Below are 21,359 nucleotides of genomic sequence, written 5' to 3' on the forward strand. Positions count from 1 at the left end.
CAGCTGACCAGACTGACACCAGATCTACAGCTAACCAGACTGATACCAGATCTTCAGCTAACCAGACTGACACCAGATCTACAGCTAACCAGACTGACACCAGATCTTCAGCTAACCAGACTGATACCAGATCTACAGCTAACCAGACTGACACCAGATCTACAGCTAACCAGACTGATACCAGATCTACAGCTAACCAGACTGATACCAGTTCTCTAGCTAACCAGACTGATACCAGTTCTCTAGCTAACCAGACTGATACCAGTTCTCTAGCTAACCAGACTGATACCAGATCTACAGCTAACCAGACTGATGCCAGATCTCTAGCTAACCAGACTGATACCAGATCTACAGATAACCAGACTGATACCAGATCTACAGCTAACAAGACTGACACCAGATGTACAGCTTTCCAGCTAACCAGACTGATGCCAGATCTCCAGCTAACCAGACTGATGCCAGCTCCATTTCCCCCTCTAGTGGAACAAGAAAGCATTTTCTGTAATAGCTCTACATTTCATGATTTCCTGAGAAAGATTACACAAAATGAAGAATATACTAAAAGAGGTATAGATTTAAAAGCATGACCAGGGGCGTTTTGCTCTGTGACTTGTGGTACATGCACTAATAGCTAGCAGGGTTGGTGTGTCAGTTCTATATCAATTCAGGCGACGGAAATGAAATTCCAGTTCACAAATTAAAATAAATATTTTCTGTTCCTAAAATGGACTTTCAGTTCATCGCCTAAAGTTGAACACATTTAAGTGGAATCGCTTCCACCCCCGTTACCAATGAAGGCATGAAGGTTATTGTGGTGTTACCTATTTGACACGGTACTATTGCCCTTGCCCCACCTGCACACGGACTCTCATACTCCTCCTTCCATCCCTTCAACTCCTCCCTCTATCCCTCCATCACACAGCGTGAGCTCAGCGTCAGGTAGAGTAGCACACGTCTTTACTGTACCGCCGAACCCCTCTCCCCCACACCCCAGTTCCCAGATGGAGGGCAAGAAGAGGGGGGCACAAAACATGAGTATGTAGAAGTTGCCCTAAATCACTGATACAGGGTCAGATATCCTTATCTGTTCCCAGATATGGTTACGGGCAACTTCTACATCGAAGCCACGAAGCCAGCATCCTCACTCTCCAACTGCTTGCTGCTGTTACACACCATCATCCCCAGGAGCCCACCTTGTCAACGACTCATCCAGTACAGTGAAGGATGTATCAGCATCTATGGCAAATTAGTCTTCCATTACAGGTAGCAATAGTAATTGGCATGTCACCACGTGTGACACCACATACGCTGTTAAAGCATGCGGTACACAAACAGCTTTGAGTGAGATTTGAGAGACTCTCTTCCCTTTGACAGACACGCCACACGTCACTTCTGTGTTTATAACGCTTCTATGTGCAGCAGGCAGTTGATTGGAGGATGTTGTTTTTTCCTCTACCTTACATACATGATGGCTCACACACAACCACCCACTGCATTCTGTGTCTAACAATAATCAACTGAGACATTTTCACTGACCCCTCCTCTCAGCTCCAGAGAGAGAGAGAGGAAGAGTGTGAGATAGAGAAAGACCGTTATTGTCACACAATCTAAAACCTCTGTTTTCTATACCTATTATTAAAAGCGGAGTTTTTCCATTGAGTATGTCGGCCACAACAGATCAGAGCGAGAGAGAGAGAGAGGAAGTGTGTTTGGTGTCTGTCTTTAGACACAGGATGTATCAGGGCCTTTGAGCTGTGAGTCGTACCTCTGTGCTTTACCTCTGTACTGCAGAGACACAGTGTAGGTGTGACAGCTGAAGCCACCCTGAGAGCAGCCCACGTGTACACGACACACAATGCCACAACCCCTGACGGAATTGTAGTGACCATTGTTACTGAGTGGACTAACCGAGTTGAACTATTATTTGTAAGTTCATGAAAAATAATATTTAGCAACTTTGTATGGCAATTTGTCTTGGTCTAAGGAATTGTGAGGATTGCTCACAGCGGATTCAGCTGTCACACACATCACTGTATCACATGATCATATCTTTATCCATCCCTTTATTTACACAATGTTGTCTGTTTCTTTTATTTTCTTCCTCTTTTCTGTTGTCGTCGTTGTGTGTCTCTGTCATTGTGTGTCTCTGTCGGTGTGTGTCGTTATGTTTCGTCCAAACCCTCTTCTCTCCATAGAGGAAACTGCGATGGGATATGTGAGCAGATTTGCTTATGATTTATCTGGGTTTGCATTTTCTTTCTTTTAGAGTTCGGTATCCCATATGAGTTCTGTTTTTAGAGAGTGAAATGGTATCAGAGCTTGGTCTTTGTATCTCAAAGTGTGGGGATTTAATGTGATACCACTCAACTCAAAAGCTTGCATGACCTCAATTCTAATCTTTGGCAAGATCGGGGGTTTGTTCAGTTTGCTTAAACATTTGCTGCGTTGCGTAACGTTGCGCTTGTACTGAACGACACGTTTCCCCAAAGTGCTCGTCAACGTTCTTGAACAGACTTTGAGGGACGTTTGCTCCGTTTGGTGGGTGTGGTGGTATGTGGCTTGAAGCAATAAGTGACGTATTTAAAGGGCAGTGGCCATGCTGATAGCATTCCCCAACCACCAACCCAACTACTACCCGTTTTTCAACTGGTTGTTCAGCACAGCACTGTTTCCATTTAGTTGAATATTGCATTACGTCTCTTTGTACTGAACGCAGCCCAGAACTCATTGTGTTGTTTTGTGTTGTGTATGTTTTAAAGTCAGATTCTAGTCCAAAACCTATTTTGATTGTTTTTTCTTTGAATCAGCCTGTGTTGATCTGAATTGAGTAGTTGTGCTTTCTTTGAGTTGGTGTGGGTGTGTGTGGGTTGGTTGGTTCTTTTATCCTTGCGTGGACCTAAAATGCCCCAAAGTCCCCACAAGGATAGTAAAACAATGAACATTCTCGTGGGGACATTTTCCACATCCCCATGAGGACAAAGGCTATTAAAGTTTAGGGGTTAGGTCTAGGGTTAGAGTTACAATTAGGGTTAGTGGTTTGGGTTAAGGTTATGGTAAGGATAAGGGTTAGTGTGAAGGGTTAAGGTTATGGTAAGGATAAGGGTTAGTGTGAAGGGTTATGGTTATGGTAAGGATAAGGGTTAGTGTGAAGGGTTATGGTAAGGATAAGGGTTAGTGTGAAGGGTTAAGGTTATGGTAAGAATAAGGGTTAGTGTGAAGGGTTATGGTAAGGATAATGGTTAGTGTGAAGGGTTATGGTTATGGTAAGGATAAGGGTTAGTGTGAAGGGTTAAGGTTATGGTAAGGATAAGGGTTAGTGTGAAGGGTTAAGGTTATGGTAAGGATAAGGGTTAGTGTGAAGGGTTAAGGTTATGGTAAGGATAAGGGTTAGTGTGAAGGGTTATGGTAAGGTTAAGGGTTAGTGTGAAGGGTTAAGGTTATGGTAAGGATAAGGGTTAGTGTGAAGGGTTAAGGTTATGGTAAGGATAAGGGTTAGTGTGAAGGGTTAAGGTTATGGTAAGGATAAGGGTTAGTGTGAAGGGTTATGGTTATGGTAAGGATAAGGGTTAGTGTGAAGGGTTAAGGTTATGGTAAGGATAAGGGTTAGTGTGAAGGGTTAAGGTTATGGTAAGGATAAGGGTTAGTGTGAAGGGTTAAGGTCATGGTAAGGATAAGGGTTAGTGTGAAGGGTTATGGTTATGCTAAGGTTAAGGGTTAGTGTGAAGGGTTAAGGTTATGGTAAGGATAAGGGTTAGTGTGAAGGGTTATGGTAAGGATAAGGGTTAGTGTGAAGGGTTAAGGTTATGGTGAGGATAAGGGTTAGTGTGAAGGGTTAAGGTTATGGTAAGGATAAGGGTTAGTGTGAAGGGTTAAGGTTATGGTAAGGATAAGGGTTAGTGTGAAGGGTTAAGGTTATGGTAAGGATAAGGGTTAGTGTGAAGGGTTATGGTAAGGATAAGGGTTAGTGTGAAGGGTTATGGTAAGGATAAGGGTTAGTGTGAAGGGTTAAGGTTATGGTAAGAATAAGGGTTAGTGTGAAGGGTTATGGTAAAGATAAGGGTTAGTGTGAAGGGTTATGGTAAGGATAAGGGTTAGTGTGAAGGGTTAAGGTTATGGTAAGAATAAGGGTTAGTGTGAAGGGTTATGGTAAAGATAAGGGTTAGTGTGAAGGGTTATGGTAAGGATAAGGGTTAAGGTTATGGTAAGTATAAGGGTTAGTGTGAAGGGTTAAGGTTATGGTAAGGATAAGGGTTAGTGTGAAGGGTTATGGTTATGGTAAGGATAAGGGTTAGTGTGAAGGGTTAAGGTTATGGTAAGGATAAGGATTTGTGTGAATGGTTAAGGTTATGGTAAGGATAAGGGTTAGTGTGAAGGGTTAAGGTTATGGTAAGGATAAGGGTTAGTGTGAAGGGTTAAGGTCATGGTAAGGATAAGGGTTAGTGTGAAGGGTTAAGGTTATGGTAAGGATAAGGGTTAGTGTGAAGGGTTATGGTAAGGATAAGGGTTAGTGTGAAGGGTTAAGGTTATGGTAAGGATAAGGGTTAGTGTGAAGGGTTAAGGTTATGGTAGGGATAAGGGTTAGTGTGAAGGGTTATGGTTATGGTAAGGATAAGGGTTAGTGTGAAGGGTTATGGTAAGGATAAGGGTTAGTGTGAAGGGTTATGGTAAGGATAAGGGTTAGTGGTCCTTCTGTAGCTCAGTTGGTAGAGCATGGCGCTTGTAACGCCAGGGTAGTGGGTTCGATCCCCGGGACCACCCATACATAGAATGTATGCACACATGACTGTACGTCGCTTTGGATAAAAGCGTCTGCTAAATGGCATATATTATATTATTATTATTATTATTATTATTATTATTATATATTATTATTATTATTATTATTATATTATTATTATTAGTGTGAAGGGTTAAGGTTATGGTAAGAATAAGGGTTAGTGTGAAGGGTTATGGTAAGGATAAGGGTTAGTGTGAAGGGTTATGGTAAGGATAAGGGTTAAGGTTATGGTAAGTATAAGGGTTAGTGTGAAGGGTTATGGTAAGGATAAGGGTTAGTGTGAAGGGTTAAGGTTATGGTAAGGATAAGGGTTAGTGTGAAGGGTTATGGTAAGGATAAGGGTTAAGGTTATGGTAAGGATAAGGGTTAGTGTGAAGGGTTAAGGTTATGGTAAGGATAAGCGTTAGTGTGAAGGGTTAAGGTTATGGTAAGGATAAGGGTTAGTGTGAAGGGTTATGGTTATGGTAAGGATAAGGGTTAGTGTGAAGGGTTAAGGTTATGGTAAGGATAAGGGTTAGTGTGAAGGGTTAAGGTTATGGTAAGGATAAGGGTTAGTGTGAAGGGTTAAGGTCATGGTAAGGATAAGGGTTAGTGTGAAGGGTTATGGTTATGCTAAGGTTAAGGGTTAGTGTGAAGGGTTAAGGTTATGGTAAGGATAAGGGTTAGTGTGAAGGGTTATGGTAAGGATAAGGGTTAGTGTGAAGGGTTAAGGTTATGGTGAGGATAAGGGTTAGTGTGAAGGGTTAAGGTTATGGTAAGGATAAGGGTTAGTGTGAAGGGTTAAGGTTATGGTAAGGATAAGGGTTAGTGTGAAGGGTTAAGGTCATGGTAAGGATAAGGGTTAGTGTGAAGGGTTAAGGTTATGGTGAGGATAAGGGTTAGTGTGAAGGGTTAAGGTTATGGTAAGGATAAGGGTTAGTGTGAAGGGTTATGGTAAGGATAAGGGTTAGTGTGAAGGGTTAAGGTTATGGTAAGGATAAGGGTTAGTGTGAAGGGTTAAGGTTATGGTAAGGATAAGGGTTAGTGTGAAGGGTTATGGTAAGGATAAGGGTTAGTGTGAAGGGTTATGGTAAGGATAAGGGTTAGTGTGAAGGGTTAAGGTTATGGTAAGAATAAGGGTTAGTGTGAAGGGTTATGGTAAAGATAAGGGTTAGTGTGAAGGGTTATGGTAAGGATAAGGGTTAAGGTTATGGTAAGTATAAGGGTTAGTGTGAAGGGTTAAGGTTATGGTAAGGATAAGGGTTAGTGTGAAGGGTTATGGTTATGGTAAGGATAAGGGTTAGTGTGAAGGGTTAAGGTTATGGTAAGGATTTGTGTGAAGGGTTAAGGTTATGGTAAGGATAAGGGTTAGTGTGAAGGGTTAAGGTTATGGTAAGGATAAGGGTTAGTGTGAAGGGTTAAGGTCATGGTAAGGATAAGGGTTAGTGTGAAGGGTTAAGGTTATGGTAAGGATAAGGGTTAGTGTGAAGGGTTAAGGTTATGGTAAGGATAAGGGTTAGTGTGAAGGGTTATGGTAAGGATAAGGGTTAGTGTGAAGGGTTAAGGTTATGGTAAGGATAAGGGTTAGTGTGAAGGGTTAAGGTTATGGTAGGGATAAGGGTTAGTGTGAAGGGTTATGGTAAGGATAAGGGTTAGTGTGAAGGGTTATGGTAAGGATAAGGGTTAGTGTGAAGGGTTATGGTAAGGATAAGGGTTAGTGTGAAGGGTTAAGGTTATGGTAAGAATAAGGGTTAGTGTGAAGGGTTATGGTAAGGATAAGGGTTAGTGTGAAGGGTTATGGTAAGGATAAGGGTTAAGGTTATGGTAAGTATAAGGGTTAGTGTGAAGGGTTAAGGTTATGGTAAGGATAAGGGTTAGTGTGAAGGGTTATGGTAAGGATAAGGGTTAGTGTGAAGGGTTAAGGTTATGGTAAGGATATGGGTTCGTGTGAAGGGTTAAGGTTATGGTAAGGATAAGGGTTAGTGTGAAGGGTTAAGGTTATGGTAAGTATAAGGGTTAGTGTGAAGGGTTAAGGTTATGGTAAGGATAAGGGTTAGTGTGAAGGGTTAAGGTTATGGTAAGTATAAGGGTTAGTGTGAAGGGTTAAGGTTATGGTAAGGATAAGGGTTAGTGTGAAGGGTTATGGTAAGGATAAGGGTTAAGGTTATGGTAAGGATAAGGGTTAGTGTGAAGGGTTAAGGTTATGGTAAGGATAAGGGTTAGTGTGAAGGGTTAAGGTTATGGTAAGGATAAGGGTTAGTGTGAAGGGTTATGGTAAGGATAAGGGTTAGTGTGAAGGGTTAAGGTCATGGTAAGGATAAGGGTTAGTGTGAAGGGTTATGGTTATGCTAAGGTTAAGGGTTAGTGTGAAGGGTTAAGGTTATGGTAAGGATAAGGGTTAGTGTGAAGGGTTAAGGTTATGGTAAGGATAAGGGTTAGTGTGAAGTGTTATGGTTATGGTAAGGTTAAGGATAAGGGTTAGTGTGAAGGGTTAAGGTTATGGTAAGGATAAGGGTTAGTGTGAAGGGTTAAGGTTATGGTAAGGATAAGGGTTAGTGTGAAGGGTTATGGTAAGGTTAAGGGTTAGTGTGAAGGGTTAAGGTTATGGTAAGGATATGGGTTAGTGTGAAGGGTTAAGGTTATGGTAAGGATAAGGGTTAGTGTGAAGGGTTATGGTAAGGATAAGGGTTAGTGTGAAGGGTTATGGTTATGTTAAGGATAAGGGTTAGTGTGAAGGGTTATGGTAAGGATAAGGGTTAGTGTGAAGGGTTATGGTAAGGATAAGGGTTAGTGTGAAGGGTTATGGTTATGGTAAGGATAAGGGTTAGTGTGAAGGGTTATGGTTATGGTAAGGATAAGGGTTAGTGTGAAGGGTTAAGGTTATGGTAAGGATAAGGGTTAGTGTGAAGGGTTATGGTTATGGTAAGGATAAGGGTTAGTGTGAAGGGTTAAGGTTATGGTAAGGATAAGGGTTAGTGTGAAGGGTTATGGTAAGGATAAGGGTTAGTGTGAAGGGTTATGGTTATGGTAAGGATAAGGGTTAGTGTGAAGGGTTATGGTAAGGTTAAGGGTTAGTGTGAAGGGTTAAGGTTATGGTAAGGATAAGGGTTAGTGTGAAGGGTTAAGGTTATGGTAAGGATAAGGGTTAGTGTGAAGGGTTATGGTAAGGATAATGGTTAGTGTGAAGGGTTATGGTTATGGTAAGGATAAGGGTTAGTGTGAAGGGTTATGGTAAGGATAAGGGTTAGTGTGAAGGGTTAAGGTTATGGTAAGGATAAGGGTTAGTGTGAAGGGTTAAGGTTATGGTAAGGATAAGGGTTAGTGTGAAGGGTTATGGTAAGGTTAAGGGTTAGTGTGAAGGGTTAAGGTTATGGTAAGGATATGGGTTAGTGTGAAGGGTTAAGGTTATGGTAAGGATAAGGGTTAGTGTGAAGGGTTATGGTAAGGATAAGGGTTAGTGTGAAGGGTTATGGTTATGGTAAGGATAAGGGTTAGTGTGAAGGGTTATGGTAAGGATAAGGGTTAGTGTGAAGGGTTATGGTAAGGATAAGGGTTAGTGTGAAGGGTTATGGTTATGGTAAGGATAAGGGTTAGTGTGAAGGGTTATGGTTATGGTAAGGATAAGGGTTAGTGTGAAGGGTTAAGGTTATGGTAAGGATAAGGGTTAGTGTGAAGGGTTATGGTAAGGATAAGGGTTAGTGTGAAGGGTTAAGGTTATGGTAAGGATAAGGGTTAGTGTGAAGGGTTATGGTAAGGATAAGGGTTAGTGTGAAGGGTTATGGTTATGGTAAGGATAAGGGTTAGTGTGAAGGGTTATGGTTATGGTAAGGATAAGGGTTAGTGTGAAGGGTTATGGTAAGGATAAGGGTTAGTGTGAAGGGTTAAGGTTATGGTAAGGAAAAGGGTTAGTGTGAAGGGTTATGGTTATGGTAAGTATAAGGGTTAGTGTGAAGGGTTATGGTTATGGTAAGGATAAGGGTTAGTGTGAAGGGTTAAGGTTATGGTAAGGATAAGGGTTAGTGTGAAGGGTTATGGTTATGGTAAGGATAAGGGTTAGTGTGAAGGGTTATGGTTATGGTAAGGATAAGGGTTAGTGTGAAGGGTTAAGGTTATGGTAAGGATAAGGGTTAGTGTGAAGGGTTATGGTTATGGTAAGGATAAGGGTTAGTGTGAAGGGTTATGGTTATGGTAAGAATAAGGGTTAGTGTGAAGGGTTATGGTAAGGATAAGGGTTAGTGTGAAGGGTTAAGGTTATGGTAAGGATAAGGGTTAGTGTGAAGGGTTAAGGTTATGGTAAGGATAAGGGTTAGTGTGAAGGGTTATGGTTATGGTAAGGATAAGGGTTAGTGTGAAGGGTTAAGGTTATGGTAAGGATAAGGGTTAGTGTGAAGGGTTATGGTTATGGTAAGGATAAGGGTTAGTGTGAAGGGTTATGGTTATGGTAAGGATAAGGGTTAGTGTGAAGGGTTAAGGTTATGGTAAGGATAAGGGTTAGTGTGAAGGGTTATGGTTATGGTAAGGATAAGGGTTAGTGTGAAGGGTTAGGGGAAATAGGATTTTGAATGGAAATTCATTTTAGATCCCCACATGGATAGAAGAACAAAACGTGTGTTAGTGTTTGTATGAATCACATGGGATTATAACAACACTAAGAGAACACGGCTTTCTTCATGTTCCTCAGATTACGTGTTGAGATTCTCAAATGAATCAGAACCAAATCACTGTGTTTACACCACCATTAGTACTGAAGAACACTTGATCCAACGTTTCCTGACTAGTTTCACTTTCATTTATTGCACATTGATCAATGTTGAATGAATTAGTTGTTGAATGAATTAGTCTTTCAGCACTCACTGTTGAATCTAAATGCATTGAGACCAAAACAGTAGCTAAAAACGTCAAACGCTCTCTGTGATTGTCTCTTAAAGCTGTTGTGTAATCCCACTAAGGCAGACAGTACAGTATCGGTTCAGTGATTTTAACTGACCTGTATCTGCTCTGCCTATTTTAATCTAGTGTGTTTATATTGTGTTTTTTTTTAGAATTCTACTACCCACTAATCACTGTTAACACCAGGGTGGTGAATACTGTTTAAGATATGTGTGTGTATGTGCGCTGGTGTCTGCTTATTATGTATGTGTGTGTTTCAAGCCTGTTATTGTATGTATGCACCCTGCCACCTATTCCAGTGCTCTTACATCCACCCGCCCTTTCTTTTCCTGGTTGCTATGGTTACAGGGCGGCCCTTGCCTCTGCCCACCAGGCCCAGCCCCTCCCCCAGACCCTGAGTGTTCTAGAGAGTACACCCCAGGTCAGGGGAATGCACACCATAATAAGGTATACACACTGCATACTATATACACACTGCATACTGTATACACGGTACATACTGTATACACGCTGCATACTGTATACACACTGGATACTGTAAAACGACTACCTCTTGAACTAATGTAGAATGACCCACTGTACTACTGGTATAACTACCTCTAGAACTAATGTAGAACGACCCACTGTACTACTAGTATAACTACTACCTCTAGAACTAATGTAGAACGACCCACTATACTCCTACTATAACTACCTCTAGAACTAATGTAGAACGACCCACTGTACTACTAGTATAACTACTACCTCTAGAACTAATGTAGAACGACCCACTATACTCCTACTATAACTACCTCTAGAACTAATGTAGAACGACCAACTATACTACTAGTAGAACTACCTCTAGAACTAATGTAGAACGACCCACTGTACTACTCGTATAACTACTACCTCTAGAACTAATGTAGAACGACCCACTATACTCCTACTATAACTACCTCTAGAACTAATGTAGAATGACCCACTGTACTACTAGTAGAACTACTACCTCTAGAACGAATGTAGAACGACCCACTATACTACTAGTAGAACTACTACCTCTAGAACTAATGTAGAACGACCCACTGTACTACTAGTAGAACTACTACCTCTAGAACTAATGTAGAACGACCCACTATACTACTAGTATAACTACCTCTAGAAATAATGTATAACGACCCACTGTACTACTAGTATAACTACTACCTCTAGAACTAATGTAGAACGACCCACTATACTCCTACTATAACTACCTCTAGAACTAATGTAGAACGACCAACTATACTACTAGTAGAACTACCTCTAGAACTAATGTAGAACGACCCACTGTACTACTCGTATAACTACTACCTCTAGAACTAATGTAGAACGACCCACTATACTACTAGTAGAACTACTACCTCTAGAACTAATGTAGAACGACCCACTGTACTACTAGTAGAACTACTACCTCTAGAACTAATGTAGAACGACCCACTATACTACTAGTATAACTACCTCTAGAAATAATGTATAACGACCCACTGTACTACTAGTATAACTACTACCTCTAGAACTAATGTAGAACGACCCACTATACTACTAGTATAACTGCCTCTAGAAATAATGTATAACGACCCACTGTACTACTAGTATAACTACCTCTATAACTAATGTAGAACGACCCACTATACTACTAGTATAACTACTACCTCTAGAACTAATGTAGAACGACCCACTATACTACTAGTAGAACTACCTCTAGAACGAATGTAGAACGACCCACTATACTACTACTATAACTACCTCTAGAACTAATGTAGAACGACCCACTGTACTACTACTATAACTACCTCTAGAACGAATGTAGAACGACCCACTATACTACTAGTAGAACTACCTCTAGAACTAATGTAGAACGACCCACTATACTACTACTATAACTACCTCTAGAACTAATGTAGAACAACCCACTATACTACTAGTAGAACTACCTCTAGAACTAATGTAGAACGACCCACTATACTACTACTATAACTACCTCTAGAACTAATGTAGAACGACCCACTATACTCCTACTATAACTACCTCTAGAAATAATGTAGAACGACCCACTATACTACTAGTATAACTACCTCTAGAACTAATGTAGAACGACCCACTATACTACTAGTATAACTACTACCTCTAGAACGAATGTAGAACGACCCACTATACTGCTACTATAACTACCTCTAGAACTAATGTAGAACGACCCACTATACTACTAGTAGAACTACTACCTCTATAACTAATGTAGAATGACCACTATACTACTAGTAGAACTACTACCTCTATAACTAATGTAGAATGACCACTATACTACTAGTAGAACTACCTCTAGAACTAATGTAGAACGACCCACTATAATACTAGTCAGGTATTTTACTAACACAGCCCAGGTCATGGGATGCACACCATCACCAGGTATCAGTAATAACCACTGCACTACACACTACTCAATAAGCCGTCTAACTGATCTAGAGTCAGATAATAACACAGGTAGGTCAGAGCATAAACATACTGTAGCAAGCATTCACTTCCACAATGTGGTTTGAGTGGAACTACATGGCCCGTAGTGTCTGTTTTTTTTGTCTGGTCCCTGACTGTCTTGTATCCGTCTGGTCCCTGACTGTCTTTTATCTGTCTGATTTTGGACTCTCTTTTATCTGTCTGATCCTGAACTCTCTTTTATCTGTATGATCCTGGACTCTATTTTATCTGTCTGGTCCCTGATTGTCTTTTATCTGTCTGGTCCCTGACTGTCTTTTATCTGTCTGGTCCTTGACAGTTTTTTTATCTGTCTGGTCCCTGACTGTCTTTATCTGTCTGGTCCCTGACCGTTTTTTATCTGTCTGGTCTCTGACTGTCTTTTATCTGTCTGGCCACTGACTGCTTCATCTGTCTGCCCCCTGACTGTCTTTTATCTGTCTGGTCTCTGACTGTCTTTTATCTGTAGGGTCCCTGACTCTCTTTTATCTGTAGGGTCACTGACTGTCTTTTATCTGGAGGGTCCCAGACTGTCTTTTATTTGTCTGGTCCCTGACTGTCTTTTATCTGTCTGGTCTCTGACTGTTTTTTATTTGTCTGGTCCCAGACTGTCTTTTATCTGTCTGGTCCCTGACTGTCTTTTATCTGTCTGGTCTCTGACTGTTTTTTATTTGTCTGGTCCCAGACTGTCTTTTATCTGTCTGGTCCCTGACTGTCTTTTATCTGTCTGGTCTCTGACTGTCTTTTATCTGTCTGGTCCCTGACTGTCTTTTATCTGTCTGGTCCCTGACTGTCTTTTATCTGGAGGGTCCCAGACTGTCTTTTATCTGTCTGGTCCCTGACTGTCTTTTATCTGTCTGGTCTCTGACTGTTTTTTATTTGTCTGGTCCCAGACTGTCTTTTATCTGTCTGGTCCCTGACTGTCTTTTATCTGTCTGGTCTCTGACTGTTTTTTATTTGTCTGGTCCCAGACTGTCTTTTATCTGTCTGGACCCTGACTGTCTTTTATCTGTCTGGTCTCTGACTGTTTTTTATTTGTCTGGTCTCTGACTGTTTTTTATTTGTCTGGACCCTGTCTGTCTTTTATCTGTCTGGACCCTGAATTCCTTCTATCTGTATGGTCCCTGCGTGTTTTTTATTTGTCTGGTCCCTGAGTGTCCTACTTCTTCTGCCCAGAAACAAAGAGACAAGCAGGGATGAGTTCATCTTCTACTCGAAGAGACTGATGCGTCTGCTGATTGAACGAGCGCTTTCCTTTCTTCCCTCAGAGGTACGTATGACAGAGAGACAGAGAGATAGAAAGACTGCTCTGTTCTACTCTACTTTAACGTTCATACCCAAAGAGCATATTTGAATGTAGTTTCATTTAGAAAGAGATGAAAAGATAGAGGGAGAAGAATTGAGTGATGGAAAAATGGGGGTAAGAAAGATGGAAAGAGAGTGTAAGAGATGGAAAGAGCATGAGAGGTCAAGATAGCGAGATGGTGCGAGAGAGAGAAAAAGAAGAGAGAGAGAGAGAGCGAAAGAGAGAGTCTGGCCTCTGGAGTATGGAAACTGTCAATCCACCGCAGAGGAAAGTTCTCACTATAAAACCAAAAAGACACACACATACCGCGACTGCACAAACACACCATATCACTTGAATCGCACAGCAACTACAGTACACTGTGTATGTACCACCCACTACAGGTAGAGCTGTTGGAGTAAAGAAGTGTTTTATTGATTGTTTAGTGTGGCCAACTGGACACGCACCATGGGTTCGTTGTCTTGAGGTCTGTACTCATATAAGTTCATCCTCCGCTCTCTGTCTATCTCTCTCTCTCTCTCTCTCTCTCTCTCTCTCTCTCTCTCTCTCTCTCTCTCTTTCCACAGAGCCATATAGTTCAAACACCGCAGGGAGAGGACTATGAAGGCAGGACTTTCCACGGGAAGAGGGTGAGTTGAGCTTTATTTTTCTTCCTGCCTGTTTTTCTATCCATCTCTCTCACTTTCTCTCTCTCACTTTCTCCTTCCTATTCACTTGTTTCTATCTCTCCATTTCAGCCGGCTAGTTCCCTCTGATGAGAAAACTCAATCTGTGTGATTCAAATTAGCTTTATATAATAGCACATTTCATCTGTTATTAGATGTTAACTCAGTCCTGTGTATTTATCAGCCAGTGTTGTCATGATGAACAGTATAGTATTACTGCTGTCATGTTCTTGTTGTTAAAAGTACTGTACTCAGTTATCAGTCAGTATGTTAGAAATCCATGAACCTGGTTTCTCTTCTGGTTTTCCTTAGATCACTGGAGTTTCCATCCTGCGAGCAGGAGAGACCATGGAGCCAGCTCTCCGGGCGGTGTGTAAAGATGTCCGCATCGGTAAGATCCTGATCCAGACCAACCAGGACACAGGAGAACCAGAGGTATGGATCTGGAAAACACACATGCTTGAAGCTTTGAGTAGACTGCAGGACCTGACCAGGGAAAAGTTGGAGTCATAGTTATAGCCTTTTTGTCTGTCTTTCATTCTTCCCTTCATCCCATCTTTCCTCCCTGTCCCTCCCTCGCTCTCAGCTGCATTATCTGCGTCTGCCTAAGGACATTGGTGAGGACCATGTGATTCTGATGGACTGCACCGTGTCTACTGGGGCTGCTGCCATGATGGCCGTACGAGTCCTACTGGTAGGTGATTCTGATGGACTGCACCGTGTCTACTGGGGCTGCTGCCATGATGGCCGTACGAGTCCTACTGGTAGGTGATTCTGATGGACTGCACCATGTCTACTGGGGCTGCTGCCATGATGGCCATACGTACGAGTCCTACTGGTAGGTGATTCTGATGGACTGCACCGTGTGTACTGGGGCTGCTGGCATGATGGCCGTACGAGTCCTACTGGTAGGTGATTCTGATGGACTGCACCGTTTTTACTGGGGCTGCTGCCATGATGGCCTTACGAGTCCTACTGGTAGGTGTTTCTGATGGACTGCACCATGTGTTACGGGGCTGCTGCCATGATGGCCATACGTACGAGTCCTACTGGTATGTGATTCTGATGGACTGCACCGTGTGTACTGGGGCTGCTGCCATGATGGCCGTACGAGTCCTACTGGTAGGTGTTTCTGATGGACTGCACCGTGTGTACTGAGGCTGCTGGCATGATGGCCATACGTACGAGTCTTACTGGTAGGTGATTCTGATGGACTGCACCGTTTTTACTGGGGCTGCTGCCATGATGGCCTTACGAGTCCTACTGGTAGGTGTTTCTGATGGACTGCACCATGTGTACTGGGGCTGCTGGCATGATGGCCGTACGAGTCCTACTGGTAGGTGATTCTGATGGACTGCACCGTTTGTACTGGGGCTGCTGGCATGATGGCCGTACGAGTCCTACTGGTAGGTGTTTCTGATGGACTGCACCGTGTGTACTGAGGCTGCTGGCATGATGGCCATACGTACGAGTCTTACTGGTAGGTGATTCTGATGGACTGCACCGTTTGTACTGGGGCTGCTGGCATGATGGCCGTACAAGTCCTACTGGTAGGTGATTCTGATGGACTGCACCGTGTGTACTGGGGCTGCTGGCATGATGGCCGTACGAGTCCTACTGGTAGGTGATTCTGATGGACTGCACCGTTTGTACTGGGGCTGCTGGCATGATGGTGGCTATTGGTCGGTGTTTCTGATGGACTCGTATGAGTCCTACTGGTCTTAGGTGTTTCTGATGGACTGCACCGTGTGTACTGGGGCTGCTGCCATGATGGCCCGTACGAGTCTTACTGGTAGGTGATTCTGATGGACTGCACCGTGTGTACTGGGGCTGCTGGCATGATGGCCGTACGAGTCCTACTGGTAGGTGATTCTGATGATTCGTGTGATGGACTGCACCAATGTATGAGTCCTACTGGCAGGTGTTTCTGATGGACTGCACCGTGTGTACTGGGGCTGCTGCCATGATGGCCATACGTACGAGTCTTACTGGTAGGTGATTCTGATGGACTGCACCGTTTGTACTGGGGCTGCTGGCATGATGGCCGTACGAGTCCTACTGGTAGTTGATTCTGATGGACTGCACCATGTGTACTGGGGCTGCTGCTATGATGGCCATACGTACGAGTCCTACTGGTAGGTGATTCTGATGGACTGAACCGTTTGTACTGGGGCTGCTGCTATGATGGCCAATCGTATGAGTCCTACTGGAAGGTGATTCTGATGGACTGCACCATGTCTACTGGGGCTACTGCCATGATGGCCTTATGTACGAGTCTTACTGGTAGGTGATTCTGATGGACTGCACCGTGTGTTCTAAGGCTGCTGGCATGATGGCCGTACGAGTCCTACTGGTAGGTGATTCTGATGGACTGCACCGTTTGTACTGGGGCTGCTGGCATGATGGCCGAACGAGTCCTACTGGTAGGTGATTCTGATGGACTGCACCGTTTGTACTGGGGCTGCTGGCATGATGGCCGTACGAGTCCTACTGGTAGTTGATTCTGATGGACTGCACCATGTGTACTGGGGCTGCTGCCATGATGGCCGTACGAGTCCTACTGGTAGGTGATTCTGATGGACTGAACCATGTGTATTGGGGCTGCTGCCATGATGGCCAATCGTATGAGTCCTACTGGCAGGTAATTCTGATGGACTGCACCGTGTCTACTGGGGCTGCTGCCATGATGGCCTTACGAGTCCTACTGGTAGGTGTTTCTGATGGACTGCACCGTGTTTACTGGGGCTGCTGCCATGATGGCCATACGTACGAGTCCTACTGGTAGGTGATTCTGATGGACTTCACCGTGTGTACTGAGGCTGCTGGCATGATGGCCGTACGAGTCCTACTGGTAGGTGATTCTGATGGAATCTGATGATGCATCTCTCTCCGTGTCTGTGTCTTGTGTAGGACCATGATGTCCAGGAGGATAAGATCCTGTTGGTGTCTCTGCTGATGGCTGAGATGGGGGTTCACTCTGTGGCCTACGCCTTCCCTCAGGTCCAAATCATCACCACCGCCGTCGACAAGAAGGTCAACGATCTCTTCCACATCATACCCGGCATAGGTGAGAAAGGCAGTTTCCGTGAGTGTGTCTGCGCACACGTGCGCATGCTCTGCTTCAAACTCTAATCTCTACTGTTCTTTGTCACTTGTGTGAAGGAAATTTCGGTGACCGGTACTTTGGCACGGACGCACCCCCAGAATGGAGCGATGAGGAGATGGATGAGCCCAGTTACTGATGGGACAATGGGCAGACCCATTTGAGTGATTCAGGGAAGCACCGTTTGGAGGATGATTGAGGAATGTGCTTTTTACCCCACTGGGCAGCTACGTACACCCCCTTATTCTGGGGTCCAAAGAAGACACCCTGGAGTACTAGAGCACCTTGGATTTCACTGAGATACAGAAAATTAGTCAAAGATTTACAAAGGACAGTTTTTGTATATTTCTATTTGAGTTTTATGCCAATCCTGTTGTGGGACAGTTGTAATAGAAAATGTAGTACTTTTTGTAATGTGAATGTTTGTTTGTAAAATGTTCTATTTTTGGTTGTTTGAATTATGTTTTTTGAGGGTGACCCACATTCAATAAGAGCTAATTGCAAAACACACTTTTTTTATTTATATCTCAGAGCTTAATTATTAACCTTTCAGAATGCAATCCAAAAAATACACAGCCATATTGTTAATTCTCTCTGCTCATAGAAAGTGCCTTCTTTCAAGGAAAACTTTACCAGAAAATTGTGTAGGCGTAACTTTTTAACTCTCTGGTTTCCCCACTTCTCTGCTTTGTAGCTACTGACCAAACCACAGTCTTGCAAATTGTTAACACTTAGTCCTCTTTTCACAGCAAGGCCTAAATATACTCCCACATCCTGATCTACCTGCTAGTCTACCTGTGAGTGGCTCCTCCACCCATGCCCCGCAGCTCGGTTAGCCTTGACCGCTTTCATTGCCCTTACACATCAGCACTTTATTCATGAAGGTTCCTCTGTCTGCGTATGATTCTGGGCCTATGCTGCCTATCATAATGAGGCCTTACAACTGTTGTTGTCATGCTTAATGTTTCCTAGTGACATCGGCATAGGCTACACCACCTAGACCTACATTTCATTTGTGCTTTGTCTGCAACATAGAGACGAGAGAGACGGAGAAAATGTACAGGAAGGATATGGTGGTTGTCCTCTTCTCATGGAAACTAACCTTGATATCTTCCATCACTTTCATCACTAACCCACTGCTGACACCAAGAAGGCGGTGGGATAAATATAGGATGACAGTGACTTAAACGGTAGGCTACTGGGCTATTAAACCAAAAAGTTTTACAATTCAGAATAGGCCTGCAGTTCTAATGAGCGCTGACGAGGTGCCCTGGAAAGATGGATCATGGTTGTGAGGACAGTCACCAAGACACCTGTCTGCTGCAGAGGTAAAACTCCCACGCCAGGGTTGCAAGGTAGGGCTGTCTGACAAATGGCGCAACATTGTGTAGGTTAATATTATTCCTAGAACAGATTTAAGAGCTTTGTGAAATTCTCTTTTTATTTCTGATCAGGTTATTACATTTGGGAATTTTAAAGGTTGCATAGGCTAATAATTAGACTTCATCATTCTGTTTTTGGAAGGTTTGAAATGGAATGTGTTTTGAATTTTACTCTACATTTAAATTGATTTATGGAAATTAAATTGAATTTAAGCTTGATCTGAGCTTTTAAAACTGTCACATAATGGTTTCATGATTCTGCAGACCACAATCAAATAAACCATACATACATACCAGTACTATAGCTGAAATATGTCGTTGTGTAATGTGTAATTATTTATTTGTGTAGATTATAGGTTTTTAACATACAGCATCTATTGAGATGTAATGGAAAATGTATCACAACCAGCACCAGTCACAAACAGGAAAGAGGTGTCTGTGAGTGTTTGGCGGGTGCTTTGTGTCCCCACTGGCAGTACAGGAGCCTGATGAGGTCACAAATGCAGTAGCAGGGTAGCTATAAGACCTCCTAGCTACCCTGTGAATCTAGTCTTCAACTGTAACCTGTTGGTCTCATTCTAGCCTTTGCATTCAAACGTGAACCTGCTGGTTTATTTCACACTCAAAGTATAGGCTTACCATTGCCCTTTGGAGGTGCAGATTTTTGCTGTGACAAGAGTTCAAAAGACAGGACAGTAAGCGAATAAAACATTTATGAGATGAGTAGCATAGTGACTACTAGTGAAGTCTGTAGATGCTTTTATGGGGTAGCTGTCGGGATCCAGGAGAAAGAAGATCTGCCACGTGGGTAAGTAGAGGAGTGGGGAGTCTCAAAGCCGTCTTACAGGCTTGACTTGGCACTCTTACCTTGTTTCTCCTCTTGCTATAAAAAGGAACGCACGAGGGGGAAACAAACAGACTGACTTGTATGATTGTTGTTAGTTTGGTTAATGTGTTCGCTGGCAGGGTGTTTGATCTGAATGGCTAATGCTAAAGTGGTGCGGTCTGAGTCTGTGAGATGGTGTTCGGTAATGCTGATGCATCCCACAAAGTAAATTATTTATACACCTAGATATTTCTGAATAGTTTGAAAGGTGGAAAGAGCCAGAATGACAGCGGATAGAGTATTTTCTGTATGTGTGTTTCTTTGTTTTGTGTTCATGGAGGTGTGTGTAGGCTATGAATGTGTTCATGAAGGTGTGTGTAGGCTATGAATGTGTTTTGTGTGTTCATGGAGGTGTGTGTAGGCTATGAATGTTTTGTGTGTTCATGGAGGTGTGTGTAGGCTATGAATATGTTGTGTGTGTTCATGGAGGTGTGTGTAGGCTATGAATGTGTTTCTGTGTTTTGTGTGTTCATGGAGGTGTGTGTAGGCTATGAATGTTTTGTGTGTTCATGGAGGTGTGTGTAGGCATGGAGGTGTGTGCAGGCTATGAATATGTTGTGTGTGTTCATGGAGGTGTGTGTAGGCTATGAATATGAATTGTTTTGTGTGTTCATGGAGTGTGTGTGCTATGAATGTTTTGTGTGTTCATGGAAGGCTATGAATATGTTGTGTGTGTTCATGGAGGTGTGTGTAGGCTATGAATGTGTTTCTGTGTTTTGTGTGTTCATGGAGGTGTGTGTAGGCTATGAATGTGTTTCTGTGTTTTGTGTGTTCATGAAGGTGTGTGTAGGCTATGAATGTGTTTTGTGTGTTCATGAAGGTGTGTGTAGGCTATGAATATGTTGTGTGTGTTCATGGAGGTGTGTGTAGGCTATGAATGTGTTTCTGTGTTTTGTGTGTTCATGGAGGTGTGTGTAGGCTATGAATGTTTTGTGTGTTCATGGAGGTGTGTGTAGGCTATGAATATGTTGTGTGTGTTCATGGAGGTGTGTGTAGGCTATGAATGTTTTGTGTGTTCATGGAGGTGTGTGTAGGCCAGGGGTGTCAAACATACGGCCCGCGGGCCGGAACCGGCCCCCAAGGAGGTTCGATCAGGCCCGCAGGATAATTTGAAAGTGGAAAAAATGCATAAAAGACATGGAATTAATATTTTTAATTCGCTGCAATTCATGGATTATCCTCTAAGGGGCGCACTCTTTCCATCAGAGTAGAAGACAAGCCGCATCACTGAGACAGACTCGGTATCAATGCGCCATCTGCTGCTTGTTACGACGTTGTTAATACCTTGGTCTCTACCTCTCCGCTACACCTTCTTTAGCCAAAATGTCGTTATCCAAACGGAGAAAAGTAGATAAGGAGTGTAGAATTTTCAAAGAAAAATGGACCACGTCCTATTTATTTACAGAGATGCACGGAAAACCTTTGTGCTTGGTGTGTTTGCAACAAGTTTCGGTATTGAAGGAATATAATATTCGACTCCACTACGAGACTCATCACAGCGAAAAATATGACGGCTTGCAAGGACAACTGAGAAGAGATAAGATTAACGAATTGCTGGCGGGTCTGAGGAAACAGCAGTCAACTTTCATCCAGAGCCGAGAAGTCAGTGAAGCAGCGGTAAAAGCCAGCTACCTAATTGCTAGCGAAATAGCATTAGCATCGAAGCCGTATTCCGACGGTGACTTTGTTAAACGATGCATGATGAAGGCGGCTGAACTTGTATGTCCCGAGAAGCGACAAGCTTTTGCCAATATTAGCCTGACGAGGAATACTATAGCAGAGAGGATTTCGGAACTATCGGCAGATTTAGACAGTCAATTGAAACAGAGAGTCAAGTCATTTATTGCATTTTCCGTGGCAATTGACGAGAGCACTGACATCACAGAC

General features: G+C 43.0%; 1 protein-coding gene across 5 annotated transcripts in view; it reads left to right on the forward strand.

Moving 5' to 3' along the window:
• The window catches only part of uckl1b (uridine-cytidine kinase 1-like 1b), a 66,785-nt gene extending 47,900 nt beyond the window's left edge, over nt 1-18,885 (forward strand). For 4 of the 5 annotated variants that reach the window (XM_046365014.1, XM_046365012.1, XM_046365011.1 and 1 more), the window contains 8 exons: nt 2,196-2,215; nt 9,995-10,093; nt 13,307-13,400; nt 14,003-14,065; nt 14,414-14,536; nt 14,688-14,795; nt 17,012-17,168; nt 17,264-18,885. In XM_046365014.1, the coding sequence (XP_046220970.1) occupies nt 2,196-2,215; nt 9,995-10,093; nt 13,307-13,400; nt 14,003-14,065; nt 14,414-14,536; nt 14,688-14,795; nt 17,012-17,168; nt 17,264-17,343 (744 nt within the window). In that variant the 3' untranslated portion in view covers nt 17,344-18,885. Of the gene's footprint in view, nt 1-922; nt 940-2,195; nt 2,216-9,994; nt 10,094-13,306; nt 13,401-14,002; nt 14,066-14,413; nt 14,537-14,687; nt 14,796-17,011; nt 17,169-17,263 lie in introns of all 5 variants that reach the window. The other variant, XM_046365013.1, reaches the window with a different exon arrangement.
• Nucleotides 18,886-21,359: the final 2,474 nt, after the last annotated feature.

This window comes from Oncorhynchus gorbuscha, linkage group LG10 (genome assembly GCF_021184085.1).
Source record: "Oncorhynchus gorbuscha isolate QuinsamMale2020 ecotype Even-year linkage group LG10, OgorEven_v1.0, whole genome shotgun sequence".
NCBI lineage: Eukaryota > Metazoa > Chordata > Actinopteri > Salmoniformes > Salmonidae > Oncorhynchus > Oncorhynchus gorbuscha.